The sequence below is a fragment of the Coregonus clupeaformis genome, chromosome 10, assembly GCF_020615455.1.
Source record: "Coregonus clupeaformis isolate EN_2021a chromosome 10, ASM2061545v1, whole genome shotgun sequence".
In the NCBI taxonomy this organism is placed as follows: Eukaryota; Metazoa; Chordata; class Actinopteri; order Salmoniformes; family Salmonidae; genus Coregonus; species Coregonus clupeaformis.
In genome coordinates, this window is record NC_059201.1 from 5,402,672 (window position 1) to 5,423,252 (window position 20,581).

Below are 20,581 nucleotides of genomic sequence, written 5' to 3' on the forward strand. Positions count from 1 at the left end.
AAAACAGGGTTCCAGCCTGAGGTGTTCTATATGTGGTAAAACAGGGTTCCAGCCTGAGGTGTTCTATATGTGGTAAAACAGGGTTCCAGCCTGAGGTGTTCTATATGTGGTAAAACAGGGTTCCAGCCTGAGGTCTGAGGTGTTCTATATGTGGTAAAACAGGGTTCCAGCCTGAGGTGTTCTATATGTGGTAAAACAGGGTTCCAGCCTGAGGTGTTCTATATGTGGTAAAACAGGGTTCCAGCCTGAGGTGTTCTATATGTGGTAAAACAGGGTTCCAGCCTGAGGTGTTCTATATGTGGTAAAACAGGGTTCCAGCCTGAGGTCTGAGGTGTTCTATATGTGGTAAAACAGGGTTCCAGCCTGAGGTGTTCTATATGTGGTAAAACAGGGTTCCAGCCTGAGGTCTGAGGTGTTCTATATGTGGTAAAACAGGGTTCCAGCCTGAGGTCTGAGGTGTTCTATATGTGGTAAAACAGGGTTCCAGCCTGAGGTGTTCTATATGTGGTAAAACAGGGTTCCAGCCTGAGGTCTGAGGTGTTCTATATGTGGTAAAACAGGGTTCCAGCCTGAGGTCTGAGGTGTTCTATATGTGGTAAAACAGGGTTCCAGCCTGAGGTGTTCTATATGTGGTAAAACAGGGTTCCAGCCTGAGGTGTTCTATATGTGGTAAAACAGGGTTCCAGCCTGAGGTGTTCTATATGTGGTAAAACAGGGTTCCAGCCTGAGGTCTGAGGTGTTCTATATGTGGTAAAACAGGGTTCCAGCCTGAGGTCTGAGGTGTTCTATATGTGGTAAAACAGGGTTCCAGCCTGAGGTAGGTGTTCTATATGTGGTAAAACAGGGTTCCAGCCTGAGGTCTGAGGTGTTCTATATGTGGTAAAACAGGGTTCCAGCCTGAGGTCTGAGGTGTTCTATATGTGGTAAAACAGGGTTCCAGCCTGAGGTGTTCTATATGTGGTAAAACAGGGTTCCATTCTGAGGTGTTCTATATGTGGTAAAACAGGGTTCCAGCCTGAGGTCTGAGGTGTTCTATATGTGGTAAAACAGGGTTCCAGCCTGAGGTGTTCTATATGTGGTAAAACAGGGTTCCAGCCTGAGGTGTTCTATATGTGGTAAAACAGGGTTCCAGCCTGAGGTGTTCTATATGTGGTAAAACAGGGTTCCAGCCTGAGGTGTTCTATATGTGGTAAAACAGGGTTCCAGCCTGAGGTGTTCTATATGTGGTAAAACAGGGTTCCAGCCTGAGGTCTGAGGTGTTCTATATGTGGTAAAACAGGGTTCCAGCCTGAGGTGTTCTATATGTGGTAAAACAGGGTTCCAGCCTGAGGTTGTTCTATATGTGGTAAAACAGGGTTCCAGCCTGAGGTGTTCTATATGTGGTAAAACAGGGTTCCAGCCTGAGGTGTTCTATATGTGGTAAAACAGGGTTCCAGCCTGAGGTCTGAGGTGTTCTATATGTGGTAAAACAGGGTTCCAGCCTGAGTCTGAGGTGTTCTATATGTGGTAAAACAGGGTTCCAGCCTGAGGTCTGAGGTGTTCTATATGTGGTAAAACAGGGTTCCAGCCTGAGGTGTGAGGTGTTCTATATGTGGTAAAACAGGGTTCCAGCCTGAGGTGTAGGTGTTCTATATGTGGTAAAACAGGGTTCCAGCCTGAGGTGTTCTATATGTGGTAAAACAGGGTTCCAGCCTGAGGTCTGAGGTGTTCTATATGTGGTAAAACAGGGTTCCAGCCTGAGGTGTGAGGTGTTCTATATGTGGTAAAACAGGGTTCCAGCCTGAGGTGTTCTATATGTGGTAAAACAGGGTTCCAGCCTGAGGTGTTCTATATGTGGTAAAACAGGGTTCCAGCCTGAGGTGTTCTATATGTGGTAAAACAGGGTTCCAGCCTGAGGTCTGAGGTGTTCTATATGTGGTAAAACAGGGTTCCAGCCTGAGGTGTTCTATATGTGGTAAAACAGGGTTCCAGCCTGAGGTGTTCTATATGTGGTAAAACAGGGTTCCAGCCTGAGGTCTGAGGTGTTCTATATGTGGTAAAACAGGGTTCCAGCCTGAGGTGTTCTATATGTGGTAAAACAGGGTTCCAGCCTGAGGTGTTCTATATGTGGTAAAACAGGGTTCCAGCCTGAGGTCTGAGGTGTTCTATATGTGGTAAAACAGGGTTCCAGCCTGAGGTCTGAGGTGTTCTATATGTGGTAAAACAGGGTTCCAGCCTGAGGTCTGAGGTGTTCTATATGTGGTAAAACAGGGTTCCAGCCTGAGGTTTGTTCTATATGTGGTAAAACAGGGTTCCAGCCTGAGGTCTGAGGTGTTCTATATGTGGTAAAACAGGGTTCCAGCCTGAGGTGTTCTATATGTGGTAAAACAGGGTTCCAGCCTGAAGGTGTTCTATATGTGGTAAAACAGGGTTCCAGCCTGAGGTCTGAGGTGTTCTATATGTGGTAAAACAGGGTTCCAGCCTGAGGTGTTCTATATGTGGTAAAACAGGGTTCCAGCCTGAGGTGTTCTATATGTGGTAAAACAGGGTTCCAGCCTGAGGTGTTCTATATGTGGTAAAACAGGGTTCCAGCCTGAGGTGTTCTATATGTGGTAAAACAGGGTTCCAGCCTGAGGTCTGAGGTGTTCTATATGTGGTAAAACAGGGTTCCAGCCTGAGGTGTTCTATATGTGGTAAAACAGGGTTCCAGCCTGAGGTGTTCTATATGTGGTAAAACAGGGTTCCAGCCTGAGGTGTTCTATATGTGGTAAAACAGGGTTCCAGCCTGAGGTTGTGTTCTATATGTGGTAAAACAGGGTTCCAGCCTGAGGTCTGAGGTGTTCTATATGTGGTAAAACAGGGTTCCAGCCTGAGGTGTTCTATATGTGGTAAAACAGGGTTCCAGCCTGAGGTGTTCTATATGTGGTAAAACAGGGTTCCAGCCTGAGGTGTTCTATATGTGGTAAAACAGGGTTCCAGCCTGAGGTGTTCTATATGTGGTAAAACAGGGTTCCAGCCTGAGGTCTGAGGTGTTCTATATGTGGTAAAACAGGGTTCCAGCCTGAGGTGGTTCTATATGTGGTAAAACAGGGTTCCAGCCTGAGGTGTTCTATATGTGGTAAAACAGGGTTCCAGCCTGAGGTGTTCTATATGTGGTAAAACAGGGTTCCAGCCTGAGGTGTTCTATATGTGGTAAAACAGGGTTCCAGCCTGAGGTCTGAGGTGTTCTATATGTGGTAAAACAGGGTTCCAGCCTGAGGTGTTCTATATGTGGTAAAACAGGGTTCCAGCCTGAGGTCTGAGGTGTTCTATATGTGGTAAAACAGGGTTCCAGCCTGAGGTCTGAGGTGTTCTATATGTGGTAAAACAGGGTTCCAGCCTGAGGTGTTCTATATGTGGTAAAACAGGGTTCCAGCCTGAGGTTGTTCTATATGTGGTAAAACAGGGTTCCAGCCTGAGGTCTGAGGTGTTCTATATGTGGTAAAACAGGGTTCCAGCCTGAGGTGTTCTATATGTGGTAAAACAGGGTTCCAGCCTGAGGTGTTCTATATGTGGTAAAACAGGGTTCCAGCCTGAGGTGTTCTATATGTGGTAAAACAGGGTTCCAGCCTGAGGTCTGAGGTGTTCTATATGTGGTAAAACAGGGTTCCAGCCTGAGGTGTTCTATATGTGGTAAAACAGGGTTCCAGCCTGAGGTCTGGTTCTATATGTGGTAAAACAGGGTTCCAGCCTGAGGTGTGAGGTGTTCTATATGTGGTAAAACAGGGTTCCAGCCTGAGGTCTGAGGTGTTCTATATGTGGTAAAACAGGGTTCCAGCCTGAGGTGTTCTATATGTGGTAAAACAGGGTTCCAGCCTGAGGTGTTCTATATGTGGTAAAACAGGGTTCCAGCCTGAGGTCTGAGGTGTTCTATATGTGGTAAAACAGGGTTCCAGCCTGAGGTGTTCTATATGTGGTAAAACAGGGTTCCAGCCTGAGGTGTTCTATATGTGGTAAAACAGGGTTCCAGCCTGAGGTATGTTCTATATGTGGTAAAACAGGGTTCCAGCCTGAGGTGTTCTATATGTGGTAAAACAGGGTTCCAGCCTGAGGTGTTCTATATGTGGTAAAACAGGGTTCCAGCCTGAGGTCTGAGGTGTTCTATATGTGGTAAAACAGGGTTCCAGCCTGAGGTGTTCTATATGTGGTAAAACAGGGTTCCAGCCTGAGGTGTTCTATATGTGGTAAAACAGGGTTCTAGCCTGAGGTGTTCTATATGTGGTAAAACAGGGTTCCAGCCTGAGGTGTTCTATATGTGGTAAAACAGGGTTCCAGCCTGAGGTCTGAGGTGTTCTATATGTGGTAAAACAGGGTTCCAGCCTGAGGTCTGAGGTGTTCTATATGTGGTAAAACAGGGTTCCAGCCTGAGGTCTGAGGTGTTCTATATGTGGTAAAACAGGGTTCCAGCCTGAGGTCTGAGGTGTTCTATATGTGGTAAAACAGGGTTCCAGCCTGAGGTGTGAGGTGTTCTATATGTGGTAAAACAGGGTTCCAGCCTGAGGTGTTCTATATGTGGTAAAACAGGGTTCCAGCCTGAGGTCTGAGGTGTTCTATATGTGGTAAAACAGGGTTCCAGCCTGAGGTGTATGTTCTATATGTGGTAAAACAGGGTTCCAGCCTGAGGTGTTCTATATGTGGTAAAACAGGGTTCCAGCCTGAGGTCTGAGGTGTTCTATATGTGGTAAAACAGGGTTCCAGCCTGAGGTGTTCTATATGTGGTAAAACAGGGTTCCAGCCTGAGGTGAGGTGTTCTATATGTGGTAAAACAGGGTTCCAGCCTGAGGTGTTCTATATGTGGTAAAACAGGGTTCCAGCCTGAGGTGTTCTATATGTGGTAAAACAGGGTTCCAGCCTGAGGTCTGAGGTGTTCTATATGTGGTAAAACAGGGTTCCAGCCTGAGGTGTTCTATATGTGGTAAAACAGGGTTCCAGCCTGAGGTGTTCTATATGTGGTAAAACAGGGTTCCAGCCTGAGGTCTGAGGTGTTCTATATGTGGTAAAACAGGGTTCCAGCCTGAGGTCTGAGGTGTTCTATATGTGGTAAAACAGGGTTCCAGCCTGAGGTCTGTGTTCTATATGTGGTAAAACAGGGTTCCAGCATGAGGTGTGGGTTTCTATATGTGGTAAAACAGGGTTCCAGCCTGAGGTCTGAGGTGTTCTATATGTGGTAAAACAGGGTTCCAGCCTGAGGTGTTCTATATGTGGTAAAACAGGGTTCCAGCCTGAGGTGTTCTATATGTGGTAAAACAGGGTTCCAGCCTGAGGTCTGAGGTGTTCTATATGTGGTAAAACAGGGTTCCAGCCTGAGGTGTTCTATATGTGGTAAAACAGGGTTCCAGCCTGAGGTGTTCTATATGTGGTAAAACAGGGTTCCAGCCTGAGGTGTTCTATATGTGGTAAAACAGGGTTCCAGCCTGAGGTGTTCTATATGTGGTAAAACAGGGTTCCAGCCTGAGGTCTGAGGTGTTCTATATGTGGTAAAACAGGGTTCCAGCCTGAGGTCTGTTCTATATGTGGTAAAACAGGGTTCCAGCCTGAGGTGTTCTATATGTGGTAAAACAGGGTTCCAGCCTGAGGTGTTCTATATGTGGTAAAACAGGGTTCCAGCCTGAGGTGTTCTATATGTGGTAAAACAGGGTTCCAGCCTGAGGTCTGTTCTATATGTGGTAAAACAGGGTTCCAGCCTGAGGTGTTCTATATGTGGTAAAACAGGGTTCCAGCCTGAGGTCTGAGGTGTTCTATATGTGGTAAAACAGGGTTCCAGCCTGAGGTCTGAGGTGTTCTATATGTGGTAAAACAGGGTTCCAGCCTGAGGTGTTCTATATGTGGTAAAACAGGGTTCCAGCCTGAGGTCTGAGGTGTTCTATATGTGGTAAAACAGGGTTCCAGCCTGAGGTCTGAGGTGTTCTATATGTGGTAAAACAGGGTTCCAGCCTGAGGTGTTCTATATGTGGTAAAACAGGGTTCCAGCCTGAGGTGTTCTATATGTGGTAAAACAGGGTTCCAGCCTGAGGTGTTCTATATGTGGTAAAACAGGGTTCCAGCCTGAGGTCTGAGGTGTTCTATATGTGGTAAAACAGGGTTCCAGCCTGAGGTCTGAGGTGTTCTATATGTGGTAAAACAGGGTTCCAGCCTGAGGTCTGAGGTGTTCTATATGTGGTAAAACAGGGTTCCAGCCTGAGGTCTGAGGTGTTCTATATGTGGTAAAACAGGGTTCCAGCCTGAGGTCTGAGGTGTTCTATATGTGGTAAAACAGGGTTCCAGCCTGAGGTGTTCTATATGTGGTAAAACAGGGTTCCAGTCTGAGGTGTTCTATATGTGGTAAAACAGGGTTCCAGCCTGAGGTCTGAGGTGTTCTATATGTGGTAAAACAGGGTTCCAGCCTGAGGTGTTCTATATGTGGTAAAACAGGGTTCCAGCCTGAGGTGTTCTATATGTGGTAAAACAGGGTTCCAGCCTGAGGTGTTCTATATGTGGTAAAACAGGGTTCCAGCCTGAGGTGTTCTATATGTGGTAAAACAGGGTTCCAGCCTGAGGTGTTCTATATGTGGTAAAACAGGGTTCCAGCCTGAGGTCTGAGGTGTTCTATATGTGGTAAAACAGGGTTCCAGCCTGAGGTGTTCTATATGTGGTAAAACAGGGTTCCAGCCTGAGGTGTTCTATATGTGGTAAAACAGGGTTCCAGCCTGAGGGTGTTCTATATGTGGTAAAACAGGGTTCCAGCCTGAGGTGTTCTATATGTGGTAAAACAGGGTTCCAGCCTGAGGTCTGAGGTGTTCTATATGTGGTAAAACAGGGTTCCAGCCTGAGAGGGTGTTCTATATGTGGTAAAACAGGGTTCCAGCCTGAGGTCGTGTTCTATATGTGGTAAAACAGGGTTCCAGCCTGAGGTTTCCCCTGAGGTGTTCTATATGTGGTAAAACAGGGTTCCAGCCTGAGGTGTGAGGTGTTCTATATGTGGTAAAACAGGGTTCCAGCCTGAGGTGTTCTATATGTGGTAAAACAGGGTTCCAGCCTGAGGTCTGAGGTGTTCTATATGTGGTAAAACAGGGTTCCAGCCTGAGGTCTGAGGTGTTCTATATGTGGTAAAACAGGGTTCCAGCCTGAGGTGTTCTATATGTGGTAAAACAGGGTTCCAGCCTGAGGTCGTAGGTGTTCTATATGTGGTAAAACAGGGTTCCAGCCTGAGGTGTTCTATATGTGGTAAAACAGGGTTCCAGCCTGAGGTCTGAGGTGTTCTATATGTGGTAAAACAGGGTTCCAGCCTGAGGTGTTCTATATGTGGTAAAACAGGGTTCCAGCCTGAGGTCTGAGGTGTTCTATATGTGGTAAAACAGGGTTCCAGCCTGAGGTGTTCTATATGTGGTAAAACAGGGTTCCAGCCTGAGGTGTTCTATATGTGGTAAAACAGGGTTCCAGCCTGAGGTGTTCTATATGTGGTAAAACAGGGTTCCAGCCTGAGGTGTTCTATATGTGGTAAAACAGGGTTCCAGCCTGAGGTCTGAGGTGTTCTATATGTGGTAAAACAGGGTTCCAGCCTGAGGTCTGAGGTGTTCTATATGTGGTAAAACAGGGTTCCAGCCTGAGGTCTGAGGTGTTCTATATGTGGTAAAACAGGGTTCCAGCCTGAGGTGTTCTATATGTGGTAAAACAGGGTTCCAGCCTGAGGTGTTCTATATGTGGTAAAACAGGGTTCCAGCCTGAGGTGTGAGGTGTTCTATATGTGGTAAAACAGGGTTCCAGCCTGAGGTCTGAGGTGTTCTATATGTGGTAAAACAGGGTTCCAGCCTGAGGTGTTCTATATGTGGTAAAACAGGGTTCCAGCCTGAGGTGTTCTATATGTGGTAAAACAGGGTTCCAGCCTGAGGTCTGAGGTGTTCTATATGTGGTAAAACAGGGTTCCAGCCTGAGGTGTTCTATATGTGGTAAAACAGGGTTCCAGCCTGAGGTGTTCTATATGTGGTAAAACAGGGTTCCAGCCTGAGGTGTTCTATATGTGGTAAAACAGGGTTCCAGCCTGAGGTGTTCTATATGTGGTAAAACAGGGTTCCAGCCTGAGGTGTTCTATATGTGGTAAAACAGGGTTCCAGCCTGAGGTCTGAGGTGTTCTATATGTGGTAAAACAGGGTTCCAGCCTGAGGTGTTCTATATGTGGTAAAACAGGGTTCCAGCCTGAGGTGTTCTATATGTGGTAAAACAGGGTTCCAGCCTGAGGTGTTCTATATGTGGTAAAACAGGGTTCCAGCCTGAGGTGTTCTATATGTGGTAAAACAGGGTTCCAGCCTGAGGTCTGAGGTGTTCTATATGTGGTAAAACAGGGTTCCAGCCTGAGGTCTGAGGTGTTCTATATGTGGTAAAACAGGGTTCCAGCCTGAGGTCTGAGGTGTTCTATATGTGGTAAAACAGGGTTCCAGCCTGAGGTCTGAGGTGTTCTATATGTGGTAAAACAGGGTTCCAGCCTGAGGTGTGAGGTGTTCTATATGTGGTAAAACAGGGTTCCAGCCTGAGGTGTTCTATATGTGGTAAAACAGGGTTCCAGCCTGAGGTCTGAGGTGTTCTATATGTGGTAAAACAGGGTTCCAGCCTGAGGTGTTCTATATGTGGTAAAACAGGGTTCCAGCCTGAGGTGTTCTATATGTGGTAAAACAGGGTTCCAGCCTGAGGTGTAGTGTTCTATATGTGGTAAAACAGGGTTCCAGCCTGAGGTGTTCTATATGTGGTAAAACAGGGTTCCAGCCTGAGGTCTGAGGTGTTCTATATGTGGTAAAACAGGGTTCCAGCCTGAGGTGTTCTATATGTGGTAAAACAGGGTTCCATCCTGAGGTGTTCTATATGTGGTAAAACAGGGTTCCATCCTGAGGTGTTCTATATGTGGTAAAACAGGGTTCCAGCCTGAGGTCTGAGGTGTTCTATATGTGGTAAAACAGGGTTCCAGCCTGAGGTGTTCTATATGTGGTAAAACAGGGTTCCAGCCTGAGGTCTGAGGTGTTCTATATGTGGTAAAACAGGGTTCCAGCCTGAGGTGTTCTATATGTGGTAAAACAGGGTTCCAGCCTGAGGTGTTCTATATGTGGTAAAACAGGGTTCCAGCCTGAGGTGTTCTATATGTGGTAAAACAGGGTTCCAGCCTGAGGTCTGGGTTCTATATGTGGTAAAACAGGGTTCCAGCCTGAGGTGTTCTATATGTGGTAAAACAGGGTTCCAGCCTGAGGTCTGAGGTGTTCTATATGTGGTAAAACAGGGTTCCAGCCTGAGGTCTGAGGTGTTCTATATGTGGTAAAACAGGGTTCCAGCCTGAGGTGTTCTATATGTGGTAAAACAGGGTTCCAGCCTGAGGTGTTCTATATGTGGTAAAACAGGGTTCCAGCCTGAGGTGTTCTATATGTGGTAAAACAGGGTTCCAGCCTGAGGTGTTCTATATGTGGTAAAACAGGGTTCCAGCCTGGAGGTGTTCTATATGTGGTAAAACAGGGTTCCAGCCTGAGGTGGTTCTATATGTGGTAAAACAGGGTTCCAGCCTGAGGTGTTCTATATGTGGTAAAACAGGGTTCCAGCCTGAGGTGTTCTATATGTGGTAAAACAGGGTTCCAGCCTGAGGTGTTCTATATGTGGTAAAACAGGGTTCCAGCCTGAGGTCTGAGGTGTTCTATATGTGGTAAAACAGGGTTCCAGCCTGAGGTGTTCTATATGTGGTAAAACAGGGTTCCAGCCTGAGGTCTGAGGTGTTCTATATGTGGTAAAACAGGGTTCCAGCCTGAGGTCTGAGGTGTTCTATATGTGGTAAAACAGGGTTCCAGCCTGAGGTGTTCTATATGTGGTAAAACAGGGTTCCAGCCTGAGGTGTTCTATATGTGGTAAAACAGGGTTCCAGCCTGAGGTGTTCTATATGTGGTAAAACAGGGTTCCAGCCTGAGGTCTGAGGTGTTCTATATGTGGTAAAACAGGGTTCCAGCCTGATGTGTTCTATATGTGGTAAAACAGGGTTCCAGCCTGAGGTGTTCTATATGTGGTAAAACAGGGTTCCAGCCTGAGGTTGGTTCTATATGTGGTAAAACAGGGTTCCAGCCTGAGGTGTTCTATATGTGGTAAAACAGGGTTCCAGCCTGAGGTCTGAGGTGTTCTATATGTGGTAAAACAGGGTTCCAGCCTGAGGTGTTCTATATGTGGTAAAACAGGGTTCCAGCCTGAGGTGGTTCTATATGTGGTAAAACAGGGTTCCAGCCTGAGGTCTGAGGTGTTCTATATGTGGTAAAACAGGGTTCCAGCCTGAGGTCTGAGGTGTTCTATATGTGGTAAAACAGGGTTCCAGCCTGAGGTGTTCTATATGTGGTAAAACAGGGTTCCAGCCTGAGGTGTTCTATATGTGGTAAAACAGGGTTCCAGCCTGAGGTGTTCTATATGTGGTAAAACAGGGTTCCAGCCTGAGGTCTAGGTGTTCTATATGTGGTAAAACAGGGTTCCAGCCTGAGGTCTGAGGTGTTCTATATGTGGTAAAACAGGGTTCCAGCCTGAGGTCAGTGTTCTATATGTGGTAAAACAGGGTTCCAGCCTGAGGTGTATGTTCTATATGTGGTAAAACAGGGTTCCAGCCTGAGGTCTGAGGTGTTCTATATGTGGTAAAACAGGGTTCCAGCCTGAGGTGTTCTATATGTGGTAAAACAGGGTTCCAGCCTGAGGTGTTCTATATGTGGTAAAACAGGGTTCCAGCCTGAGGTCTGAGGTGTTCTATATGTGGTAAAACAGGGTTCCAGCCTGAGGTGTTCTATATGTGGTAAAACAGGGTTCCAGCCTGAGGTGTTCTATATGTGGTAAAACAGGGTTCCAGCCTGAGGTGTTCTATAAGTGGTAAAACAGGGTTCCAGCCTGAGGTGTTCTATATGTGGTAAAACAGGGTTCCAGCCTGAGGTCTGAGGTGTTCTATATGTGGTAAAACAGGGTTCCAGCCTGAGGTGTTCTATATGTGGTAAAACAGGGTTCCAGCCTGAGGTGTTCTATATGTGGTAAAACAGGGTTCCAGCCTGAGGTGTTCTATATGTGGTAAAACAGGGTTCCAGCCTGAGGTGTTCTATATGTGGTAAAACAGGGTTCCAGCCTGAGGTCTGAGGTGTTCTATATGTGGTAAAACAGGGTTCCAGCCTGAGGTGTTCTATATGTGGTAAAACAGGGTTCCAGCCTGAGGTCTGAGGTGTTCTATATGTGGTAAAACAGGGTTCCAGCCTGAGGTCTGAGGTGTTCTATATGTGGTAAAACAGGGTTCCAGCCTGAGGTGTTCTATATGTGGTAAAACAGGGTTCCAGCCTGAGGTCTGAGGTGTTCTATATGTGGTAAAACAGGGTTCCAGCCTGAGGTCTGAGGTGTTCTATATGTGGTAAAACAGGGTTCCAGCCTGAGGTGTTCTATATGTGGTAAAACAGGGTTCCAGCCTGAGGTGTTCTATATGTGGTAAAACAGGGTTCCAGCCTGAGGTGTTCTATATGTGGTAAAACAGGGTTCCAGCCTGAGGTCTGAGGTGTTCTATGTGTGGTAAAACAGGGTTCCAGCCTGAGGTCTGAGGTGTTCTATTGTGGTAAAACAGGGTTCCAGCCTGAGGTGTTCTATATGTGGTAAAACAGGGTTCCAGCCTGAGGTCTGTGAGGTGTTCTATATGTGGTAAAACAGGGTTCCAGCCTGAGGTCTGATGTGTTCTATATGTGGTAAAACAGGGTTCCAGCCTGAGGTGTTCTATATGTGGTAAAACAGGGTTCCAGCCTGAGGTGTTCTATATGTGGTAAAACAGGGTTCCAGCCTGAGGTCTGAGGTGTTCTATATGTGGTAAAACAGGGTTCCAGCCTGAGGTGTTCTATATGTGGTAAAACAGGGTTCCAGCCTGAGGTGTTCTATATGTGGTAAAACAGGGTTCCAGCCTGAGGTCGTTCTATATGTGGTAAAACAGGGTTCCAGCCTGAGGTGTTCTATATGTGGTAAAACAGGGTTCCAGCCTGAGGTGTTCTATATGTGGTAAAACAGGGTTCCAGCCTGAGGTCTGAGGTGTTCTATATGTGGTAAAACAGGGTTCCAGCCTGAGGTGTTCTATATGTGGTAAAACAGGGTTCCAGCCTGAGGTGTTCTATATGTGGTAAAACAGGGTTCCAGCCTGAGGTGTTCTATATGTGGTAAAACAGGGTTCCAGCCTGAGGTGTTCTATATGTGGTAAAACAGGGTTCCAGCCTGAGGTCTGAGGTGTTCTATATGTGGTAAAACAGGGTTCCAGCCTGAGATAGGTGTTCTATATGTGGTAAAACAGGGTTCCAGCCTGAGGTCTGAGGTGTTCTATATGTGGTAAAACAGGGTTCCAGCCTGAGGTGTGAGGTGTTCTATATGTGGTAAAACAGGGTTCCAGCCTGAGGTGTGAGGTGTTCTATATGTGGTAAAACAGGGTTCCAGCCTGAGGTGTTCTATATGTGGTAAAACAGGGTTCCAGCCTGAGGTCTGAGGTGTTCTATATGTGGTAAAACAGGGTTCCAGCCTGAGGTCTGAGGTGTTCTATATGTGGTAAAACAGGGTTCCAGCCTGAGGTGTTCTATATGTGGTAAAACAGGGTTCCAGCCTGAGGTCTGAGGTGTTCTATATGTGGTAAAACAGGGTTCCAGCCTGAGGTGTTCTATATGTGGTAAAACAGGGTTCCAGCCTGAGGTCTGAGGTGTTCTATATGTGGTAAAACAGGGTTCCAGCCTGAGGTGTTCTATATGTGGTAAAACAGGGTTCCAGCCTGAGGTCTGAGGTGTTCTATATGTGGTAAAACAGGGTTCCAGCCTGAGGTGTTCTATATGTGGTAAAACAGGGTTCCAGCCTGAGGTGTTCTATATGTGGTAAAACAGGGTTCCAGCCTGAGGTCTGAGGTGTTCTATATGTGGTAAAACAGGGTTCCAGCCTGAGGTCTGAGGTGTTCTATATGTGGTAAAACAGGGTTCCAGCCTGAGGTGTTCTATATGTGGTAAAACAGGGTTCCAGCCTGAGGTCTGAGGTGTTCTATATGTGGTAAAACAGGGTTCCAGCCTGAGGTGTTCTATATGTGGTAAAACAGGGTTCCATCCTGAGGTGTTCTATATGTGGTAAAACAGGGTTCCAGCCTGAGGTCTGAGTGTTCTATATGTGGTAAAACAGGGTTCTAGCCTGAGGTGTTCTATATGTGGTAAAACAGGGTTCCAGCCTGAGGTCTGAGGTGTTCTATATGTGGTAAAACAGGGTTCCAGCCTGAGGTGTTCTATATGTGGTAAAACAGGGTTCCAGCCTGAGGTGTTCTATATGTGGTAAAACAGGGTTCCAGCCTGAGGTCTGAGGTGTTCTATATGTGGTAAAACAGGGTTCCAGCCTGAGGTCTGAGGTGTTCTATATGTGGTAAAACAGGGTTCCAGCCTGAGGTGTTCTATATGTGGTAAAACAGGGTTCCAGCCTGAGGTCTGAGGTGTTCTATATGTGGTAAAACAGGGTTCCAGCCTGAGGTCTGAGGTGTTCTATATGTGGTAAAACAGGGTTCCAGCCTGAGGTGTTCTATATGTGGTAAAACAGGGTTCCAGCCTGAGGTGTTCTATATGTGGTAAAACAGGGTTCCAGCCTGAGGTTGTGTTCTAATATGTGGTAAAACAGGGTTCCAGCCTGAGGTGTTCTATATGTGGTAAAACAGGGTTCCAGCCTGAGGTGTTCTATATGTGGTAAAACAGGGTTCCAGCCTGAGGTCTGAGGTGTTCTATATGTGGTAAAACAGGGTTCCAGCCTGAGGTGTTCTATATGTGGTAAAACAGGGTTCCAGCCTGAGGTGTTCTATATGTGGTAAAACAGGGTTCCAGCCTGAGGTGTTCTATATGTGGTAAAACAGGGTTCCAGCCTGAGGTCTGAGGTGTTCTATATGTGGTAAAACAGGGTTCCAGCCTGAGGTGTTCTATATGTGGTAAAACAGGGTTCCAGCCTGAGGTCTGAGGTGTTCTATATGTGGTAAAACAGGGTTCCAGCCTGAGGTCTGAGGTGTTCTATATGTGGTAAAACAGGGTTCCAGCCTGAGGTGTTCTATATGTGGTAAAACAGGGTTCCAGCCTGAGGTGTTCTATATGTGGTAAAACAGGGTTCCAGCCTGAGGTCGTGTTCTATATGTGGTAAAACAGGGTTCCAGCCTGAGGTCTGAGGTGTTCTATATGTGGTAAAACAGGGTTCCAGCCTGAGGTGTTCTATATGTGGTAAAACAGGGTTCCAGCCTGAGGTGTTCTATATGTGGTAAAACAGGGTTCCAGCCTGAGGTGTTCTATATGTGGTAAAACAGGGTTCCAGCCTGAGGTGTTCTATATGTGGTAAAACAGGGTTCCAGCCTGAGGTCTGAGGTGTTCTATATGTGGTAAAACAGGGTTCCAGCCTGAGGTCGGTTCTATATGTGGTAAAACAGGGTTCCAGCCTGAGGTGTTCTATATGTGGTAAAACAGGGTTCCAGCCTGAGGTCTGAGGTGTTCTATATGTGGTAAAACAGGGTTCCAGCCTGAGGTGTTCTATATGTGGTAAAACAGGGTTCCAGCCTGAGGTGTTCTATATGTGGTAAAACAGGGTTCCAGCCTGAGGTGTTCTATATGTGGTAAAACAGGGTTCCAGCCTGAGGTGTTCTATATGTGGTAAAACAGGGTTCCAGCCTGAGGTCTGAGGGTGTTCTATATGTGGTAAAACAGGGTTCCAGCCTGAGGTCTGAGGTTTCTATATGTGGTAAAACAGGGTTCCAGCCTGAGGTGTTCTATATGTGGTAAAACAGGGTTCCAGCCTGAGGTTGTTCTATATGTGGTAAAACAGGGTTCCAGCCTGAGGTGTTCTATATGTGGTAAAACAGGGTTCCAGCCTGAGGTCTGAGGTGTTCTATATGTGGTAAAACAGGGTTCCAGCCTGAGGTGTTCTATATGTGGTAAAACAGGGTTCCAGCCTGAGGTGTTCTATATGTGGTAAAACAGGGTTCCAGCCTGAGGTCTGAGGTGTTCTATATGTGGTAAAACAGGGTTCCAGCCTGAGGTCGAGGTGTTCTATATGTGGTAAAACAGGGTTCCAGCCTGAGGTGTTCTATATGTGGTAAAACAGGGTTCCAGCCTGAGGTCTGAGGTGTTCTATATGTGGTAAAACAGGGTTCCAGCCTGAGGTGTTCTATATGTGGTAAAACAGGGTTCCAGCCTGAGGTCGTGTTCTATATGTGGTAAAACAGGGTTCCAGCCTGAGGTCTGAGGTGTTCTATATGTGGTAAAACAGGGTTCCAGCCTGAGGTCTGGTTCTATATGTGGTAAAACAGGGTTCCAGCCTGAGGTCTGAGGTGTTCTATATGTGGTAAAACAGGGTTCCAGCCTGAGGTCTGAGGTGTTCTATATGTGGTAAAACAGGGTTCCAGCCTGAGGTGTTCTATATGTGGTAAAACAGGGTTCCAGCCTGAGGTCTGAGTGTTCTATATGTGGTAAAACAGGGTTCCAGCCTGAGGTCTGAGTGTTCTATATGTGGTAAAACAGGGTTCCAGCCTGAGGTCGTTCTATATGTGGTAAAACAGGGTTCCAGCCTGAGGTGTTCTATATGTGGTAAAACAGGGTTCCAGCCTGAGGTGTTCTATATGTGGTAAAACAGGGTTCCAGCCTGAGGTGTTCTATATGTGGTAAAACAGGGTTCCAGCCTGAGGTGTTCTATATGTGGTAAAACAGGGTTCCAGCCTGAGGTGTTCTATATGTGGTAAAACAGGGTTCCAGCCTGAGGTGTTCTATATGTGGTAAAACAGGGTTCCAGCCTGAGGTCTGGTTCTATATGTGGTAAAACAGGGTTCCAGCCTGAGGTGTTCTATATGTGGTAAAACAGGGTTCCAGCCTGAGGTCTGAGGTGTTCTATATGTGGTAAAACAGGGTTCCAGCCTGAGGTGTTCTATATGTGGTAAAACAGGGTTCCAGCCTGAGGTCTGAGGTGTTCTATATGTGGTAAAACAGGGTTCCAGCCTGAGGTCTGAGGTGTTCTATATGTGGTAAAACAGGGTTCCAGCCTGAGGTGTTCTATATGTGGTAAAACAGGGTTCCAGCCTGAGGTGTTCTATATGTGGTAAAACAGGGTTCCAGCCTGAGGTGTTCTATATGTGGTAAAACAGGGTTCCAGCCTGAGGTCTGAGGTGTTCTATATGTGGTAAAACAGGGTTCCAGCCTGAGGTGTTCTATATGTGGTAAAACAGGGTTCCAGCCTGAGGTGTTCTATATGTGGTAAAACAGGGTTCCAGCCTGAGGTGTTCTATATGTGGTAAAACAGGGTTCCAGCCTGAGGTGTTCTATATGTGGTAAAACAGGGTTCCAGCCTGAGGTCTGAGGTGTTCTATATGTGGTAAAACAGGGTTCCAGCCTGAGGTGTTCTATATGTGGTAAAACAGGGTTCCAGCCTGAGGTGTTCTATATGTGGTAAAACAGGGTTCCAGCCTGAGGTCTGAGGTGTTCTATATGTGGTAAAACAGGGTTCCAGCCTGAGGTGTTCTATATGTGGTAAAACAGGGTTCCAGCCTGAGGTGTTCTATATGTGGTAAAACAGGGTTCCAGCCTGAGGTGGTTCTATATGTGGTAAAACAGGGTTCCAGCCTGAGGTGTTCTATATGTGGTAAAACAGGGTTCCAGCCTGAGGTCTGAGGTGTTCTATATGTGGTAAAACAGGGTTCCAGCCTGAGGTCTGAGGTGTTCTATATGTGGTAAAACAGGGTTCCAGCCTGAGGTGTTCTATATGTGGTAAAACAGGGTTCCAGCCTGAGGTGTTCTATATGTGGTAAAACAGGGTTCCAGCCTGAGGTCTGAGGTGTTCTATATGTGGTAAAACAGGGTTCCAGCCTGAGGTCTGAGGTGTTCTATAGTGGTAAAACAGGGTTCCAGCCTGAGGTGTTCTATATGTGGTAAAACAGGGTTCCAGCCTGAGGTTGTTCTATATGTGGTAAAACAGGGTTCCAGCCTGAGGTCTGAGGTGTTCTATATGTGGTAAAACAGGGTTCCAGCCGGAGGTCTGAGGTGTTCTATATGTGGTAAAACAGGGTTCCAGCCTGAGGTGTTCTATATGTGGTAAAACAGGGTTCCAGCCTGAGGTCTGAGGTGTTCTATATGTGGTAAAACAGGGTTCCAGCCTGAGGTCTGATGGTGTTCTATATGTGGTAAAACAGGGTTCCAGCCTGAGGTCTGAGGTGTTCTATATGTGGTAAAACAGGGTTCCAGCCTGAGGTCTGAGGTGTTCTATATGTGGTAAAACAGGGTTCCAGCCTGAGGTCTGAGGTGTTCTATATGTGGTAAAACAGGGTTCCAGCCTGAGGTCTGAGGTGTTCTATATGTGGTAAAACAGGGTTCCAGCCTGAGGTGTTCTATATGTGGTAAAACAGGGTTCCAGCCTGAGGTGTGAGGTGTTCTATATGTGGTAAAACAGGGTTCCAGCCTGAGGTGTGAGGTGTTCTATATGTGGTAAAACAGGGTTCCAGCCTGAGGTGTTCTATATGTGGTAAAACAGGGTTCCAGCCTGAGGTGTTCTATATGTGGTAAAACAGGGTTCCAGCCTGAGGTGTTCTATATGTGGTAAAACAGGGTTCCAGCCTGAGGTGTTCTATATGTGGTAAAACAGGGTTCCAGCCTGAGGTGTTCTATATGTGGTAAAACAGGGTTTCAGCCTGAGGTGTTCTATATGTGGTAAAACAGGGTTCCAGCCTGAGGTGTTCTATATGTGGTAAAACAGGGTTCCAGCCTGAGGTCTGAGGTGTTCTATATGTGGTAAAACAGGGTTCCAGCCTGAGGTGTTCTATATGTGGTAAAACAGGGTTCCAGCCTGAGGTCAGGTGTTCTATATGTGGTAAAACAGGGTTCCAGCCTGAGGTGTTCTATATGTGGTAAAACAGGGTTCCAGCCTGAGGTGTTCTATATGTGGTAAAACAGGGTTCCAGCCTGAGGTGTTCTATATGTGGTAAAACAGGGTTCCAGCCTGAGGTGTTCTATATGTGGTAAAACAGGGTTCCAGCCTGAGGTGTTCTATATGTGGTAAAACAGGGTTCCAGCCTGAGGTGTTCTATATGTGGTAAAACAGGGTTCTAGCCTGAGGTGTTCTATATGTGGTAAAACAGGGTTCCAGCCTGAGGTGTTCTATATGTGGTAAAACAGGGTTCCAGCCTGAGGTCTGAGGTGTTCTATATGTGGTAAAACAGGGTTCCAGCCTGAGGTCTGAGGTGTTCTATATGTGGTAAAACAGGGTTCCAGCCTGAGGTCTGAGGTGTTCTATATGTGGTAAAACAGGGTTCCAGCCTGAGGTCTGAGGTGTTCTATATGTGGTAAAACAGGGTTCCAGCCTGAGGTCTGAGGTGTTCTATATGTGGTAAAACAGGGTTCCAGCCTGAGGTCTGAGGTGTTCTATATGTGGTAAAACAGGGTTCCAGCCTGAGGTGTTCTATATGTGGTAAAACAGGGTTCCAGCCTGAGGTGTTCTATATGTGGTAAAACAGGGTTCCAGCCTGAGGTCTGAGGTGTTCTATATGTGGTAAAACAGGGTTCCAGCCTGAGGTCTGAGGTGTTCTATATGTGGTAAAACAGGGTTCCAGCCTGAGGTGTTCTATATGTGGTAAAACAGGGTTCCAGCCTGAGGTGTTCTATATGTGGTAAAACAGGGTTCCAGCCTGAGGTCTGAGGTGTTCTATATGTGGTAAAACAGGGTTCCAGCCTGAGGTCTGAGGTGTTCTATATGTGGTAAAACAGGGTTCCAGCCTGAGGTCTGAGTGTTCTATATGTGGTAAAACAGGGTTCCAGCCTGAGGTCTGATGTGTTCTATATGTGGTAAAACAGGGTTCCAGCCTGAGGTCTGAGGTGTTCTATATGTGGTAAAACAGGGTTCCAGCCTGAGGTCTGAGGTGTTCTATATGTGGTAAAACAGGGTTCCAGCCTGAGGTCTGAGGTGTTCTATATGTGGTAAAACAGGGTTCCAGCCTGAGGTCTGAGGTGTTCTATATGTGGTAAAACAGGGTTCCAGCCTGAGGTGTTCTATATGTGGTAAAACAGGGTTCCAGCCTGAGGTCTGAGGTGTTCTATATGTGGTAAAACAGGGTTCCAGCCTGAGGTCTGAGGTGTTCTATATGTGGTAAAACAGGGTTCCAGCCTGAGGTGTTCTATATGTGGTAAAACAGGGTTCCAGCCTGAGGTGTTCTATATGTGGTAAAACAGGGTTCCAGCCTGAGGTCTGAGGTGTTCTATATGTGGTAAAACAGGGTTCCAGCCTGAGGTCTGAGGTGTTCTATATGTGGTAAAACAGGGTTCCAGCCTGAGGTCTGAGGTGTTCTATAGTGGTAAAACAGGGTTCCAGCCTGAGGTGTTCTATATGTGGTAAAACAGGGTTCCAGCCTGAGGTGTTCTATATGTGGTAAAACAGGGTTCCAGCCTGAGGTCTGAGGTGTTCTATATGTGGTAAAACAGGGTTCCAGCCTGAGGTGTTCTATATGTGGTAAAACAGGGTTCCAGCCTGAGGTGTTCTATATGTGGTAAAACAGGGTTCCAGCCTGAGGTGTTCTATATGTGGTAAAACAGGGTTCCAGCCTGAGGTGTTCTATATGTGGTAAAACAGGGTTCCAGCCTGAGGTGTTCTATATGTGGTAAAACAGGGTTCCAGCCTGAGGTGTTCTATATGTGGTAAAACAGGGTTCCAGCCTGAGGTGTTCTATATGTGGTAAAACAGGGTTCCAGCCTGAGGTGTTCTATATGTGGTAAAACAGGGTTCCAGTCTGAGGTGTTCTATATGTGGTAAAACAGGGTTCCAGCCTGAGGTGTTCTATATGTGGTAAAACAGGGTTCCAGCCTGAGGTGTGAGGTGTTCTATATGTGATAAAACAGGGTTCCAGCCTGAGGTGTTCTATATGTGGTAAAACAGGGTTCTAGCCTGAGGTGTTCTATATGTGGTAAAACAGGGTTCCAGCCTGAGGTGTTCTATATGTGGTAAAACAGGGTTCCAGCCTGTACATCACACACACACTCAGGTGTTATATTCTGGGCCAAGTGCTCCAGACAGTGAGTGACCCACCTAGCCTGAGGCCCCCAGGCGCCAGAGCACTCTTGTCCCCAGGGCAGGTGTTCTTGTTGGCTGTGATGGACACCAGCTCTAAAACCCTCTCTGCTCTGGCTCCGTCGATGCCCTTAGGCCTCAGGTCCACCAGCACCAAGTGGTTCTCCGTCCCCCCTGAGGGGGAAACATTCGTTTACTGAGCATACCATTTCTTTGTTTACGTGAGCGCTTTCCACATTTTTGATGAGATACCTCCTGAGCGAAAAAAAAACAGTCACCGGTTAATTGGTTAGAAAGCGCAAAGTAAAGTGATGGTGTGCGGTGGATTAGTACCTGACACCAGGGTGTATCCTTTGCCCAGTAGGGCTTCAGCCATGGCCTTGGAGTTCCGCATCACCTGGCCGATGTATTCTCTGAACATCGGCGTCTGTGCCTAAAGAAACACAGAGGGAAAAGTGTGAGTGTCAGTGCACACTTTGGGAGAAGAGTGAAGAATTGGGGGGTGCAAATCAAATCAAAATGTATTTGTCACATGCGCCGAATA

General features: G+C 46.8%; 1 protein-coding gene across 1 annotated transcript in view; it reads right to left on the reverse strand.

Annotated features, from left to right (window-relative positions):
• The window catches only part of shmt2 (serine hydroxymethyltransferase 2 (mitochondrial)), a 71,129-nt gene that overhangs the window by 7,765 nt on the left and 42,783 nt on the right, over positions 1-20,581 (reverse strand). The window contains exons 9-10 of the mRNA XM_041887350.2: positions 20,371-20,470; positions 20,056-20,211 (exon numbers count right to left, since the gene is read on the reverse strand). Coding sequence (XP_041743284.1) covers positions 20,056-20,211; positions 20,371-20,470 — 256 coding nt within the window. The remainder of the gene's footprint in view (positions 1-20,055; positions 20,212-20,370; positions 20,471-20,581) is intronic.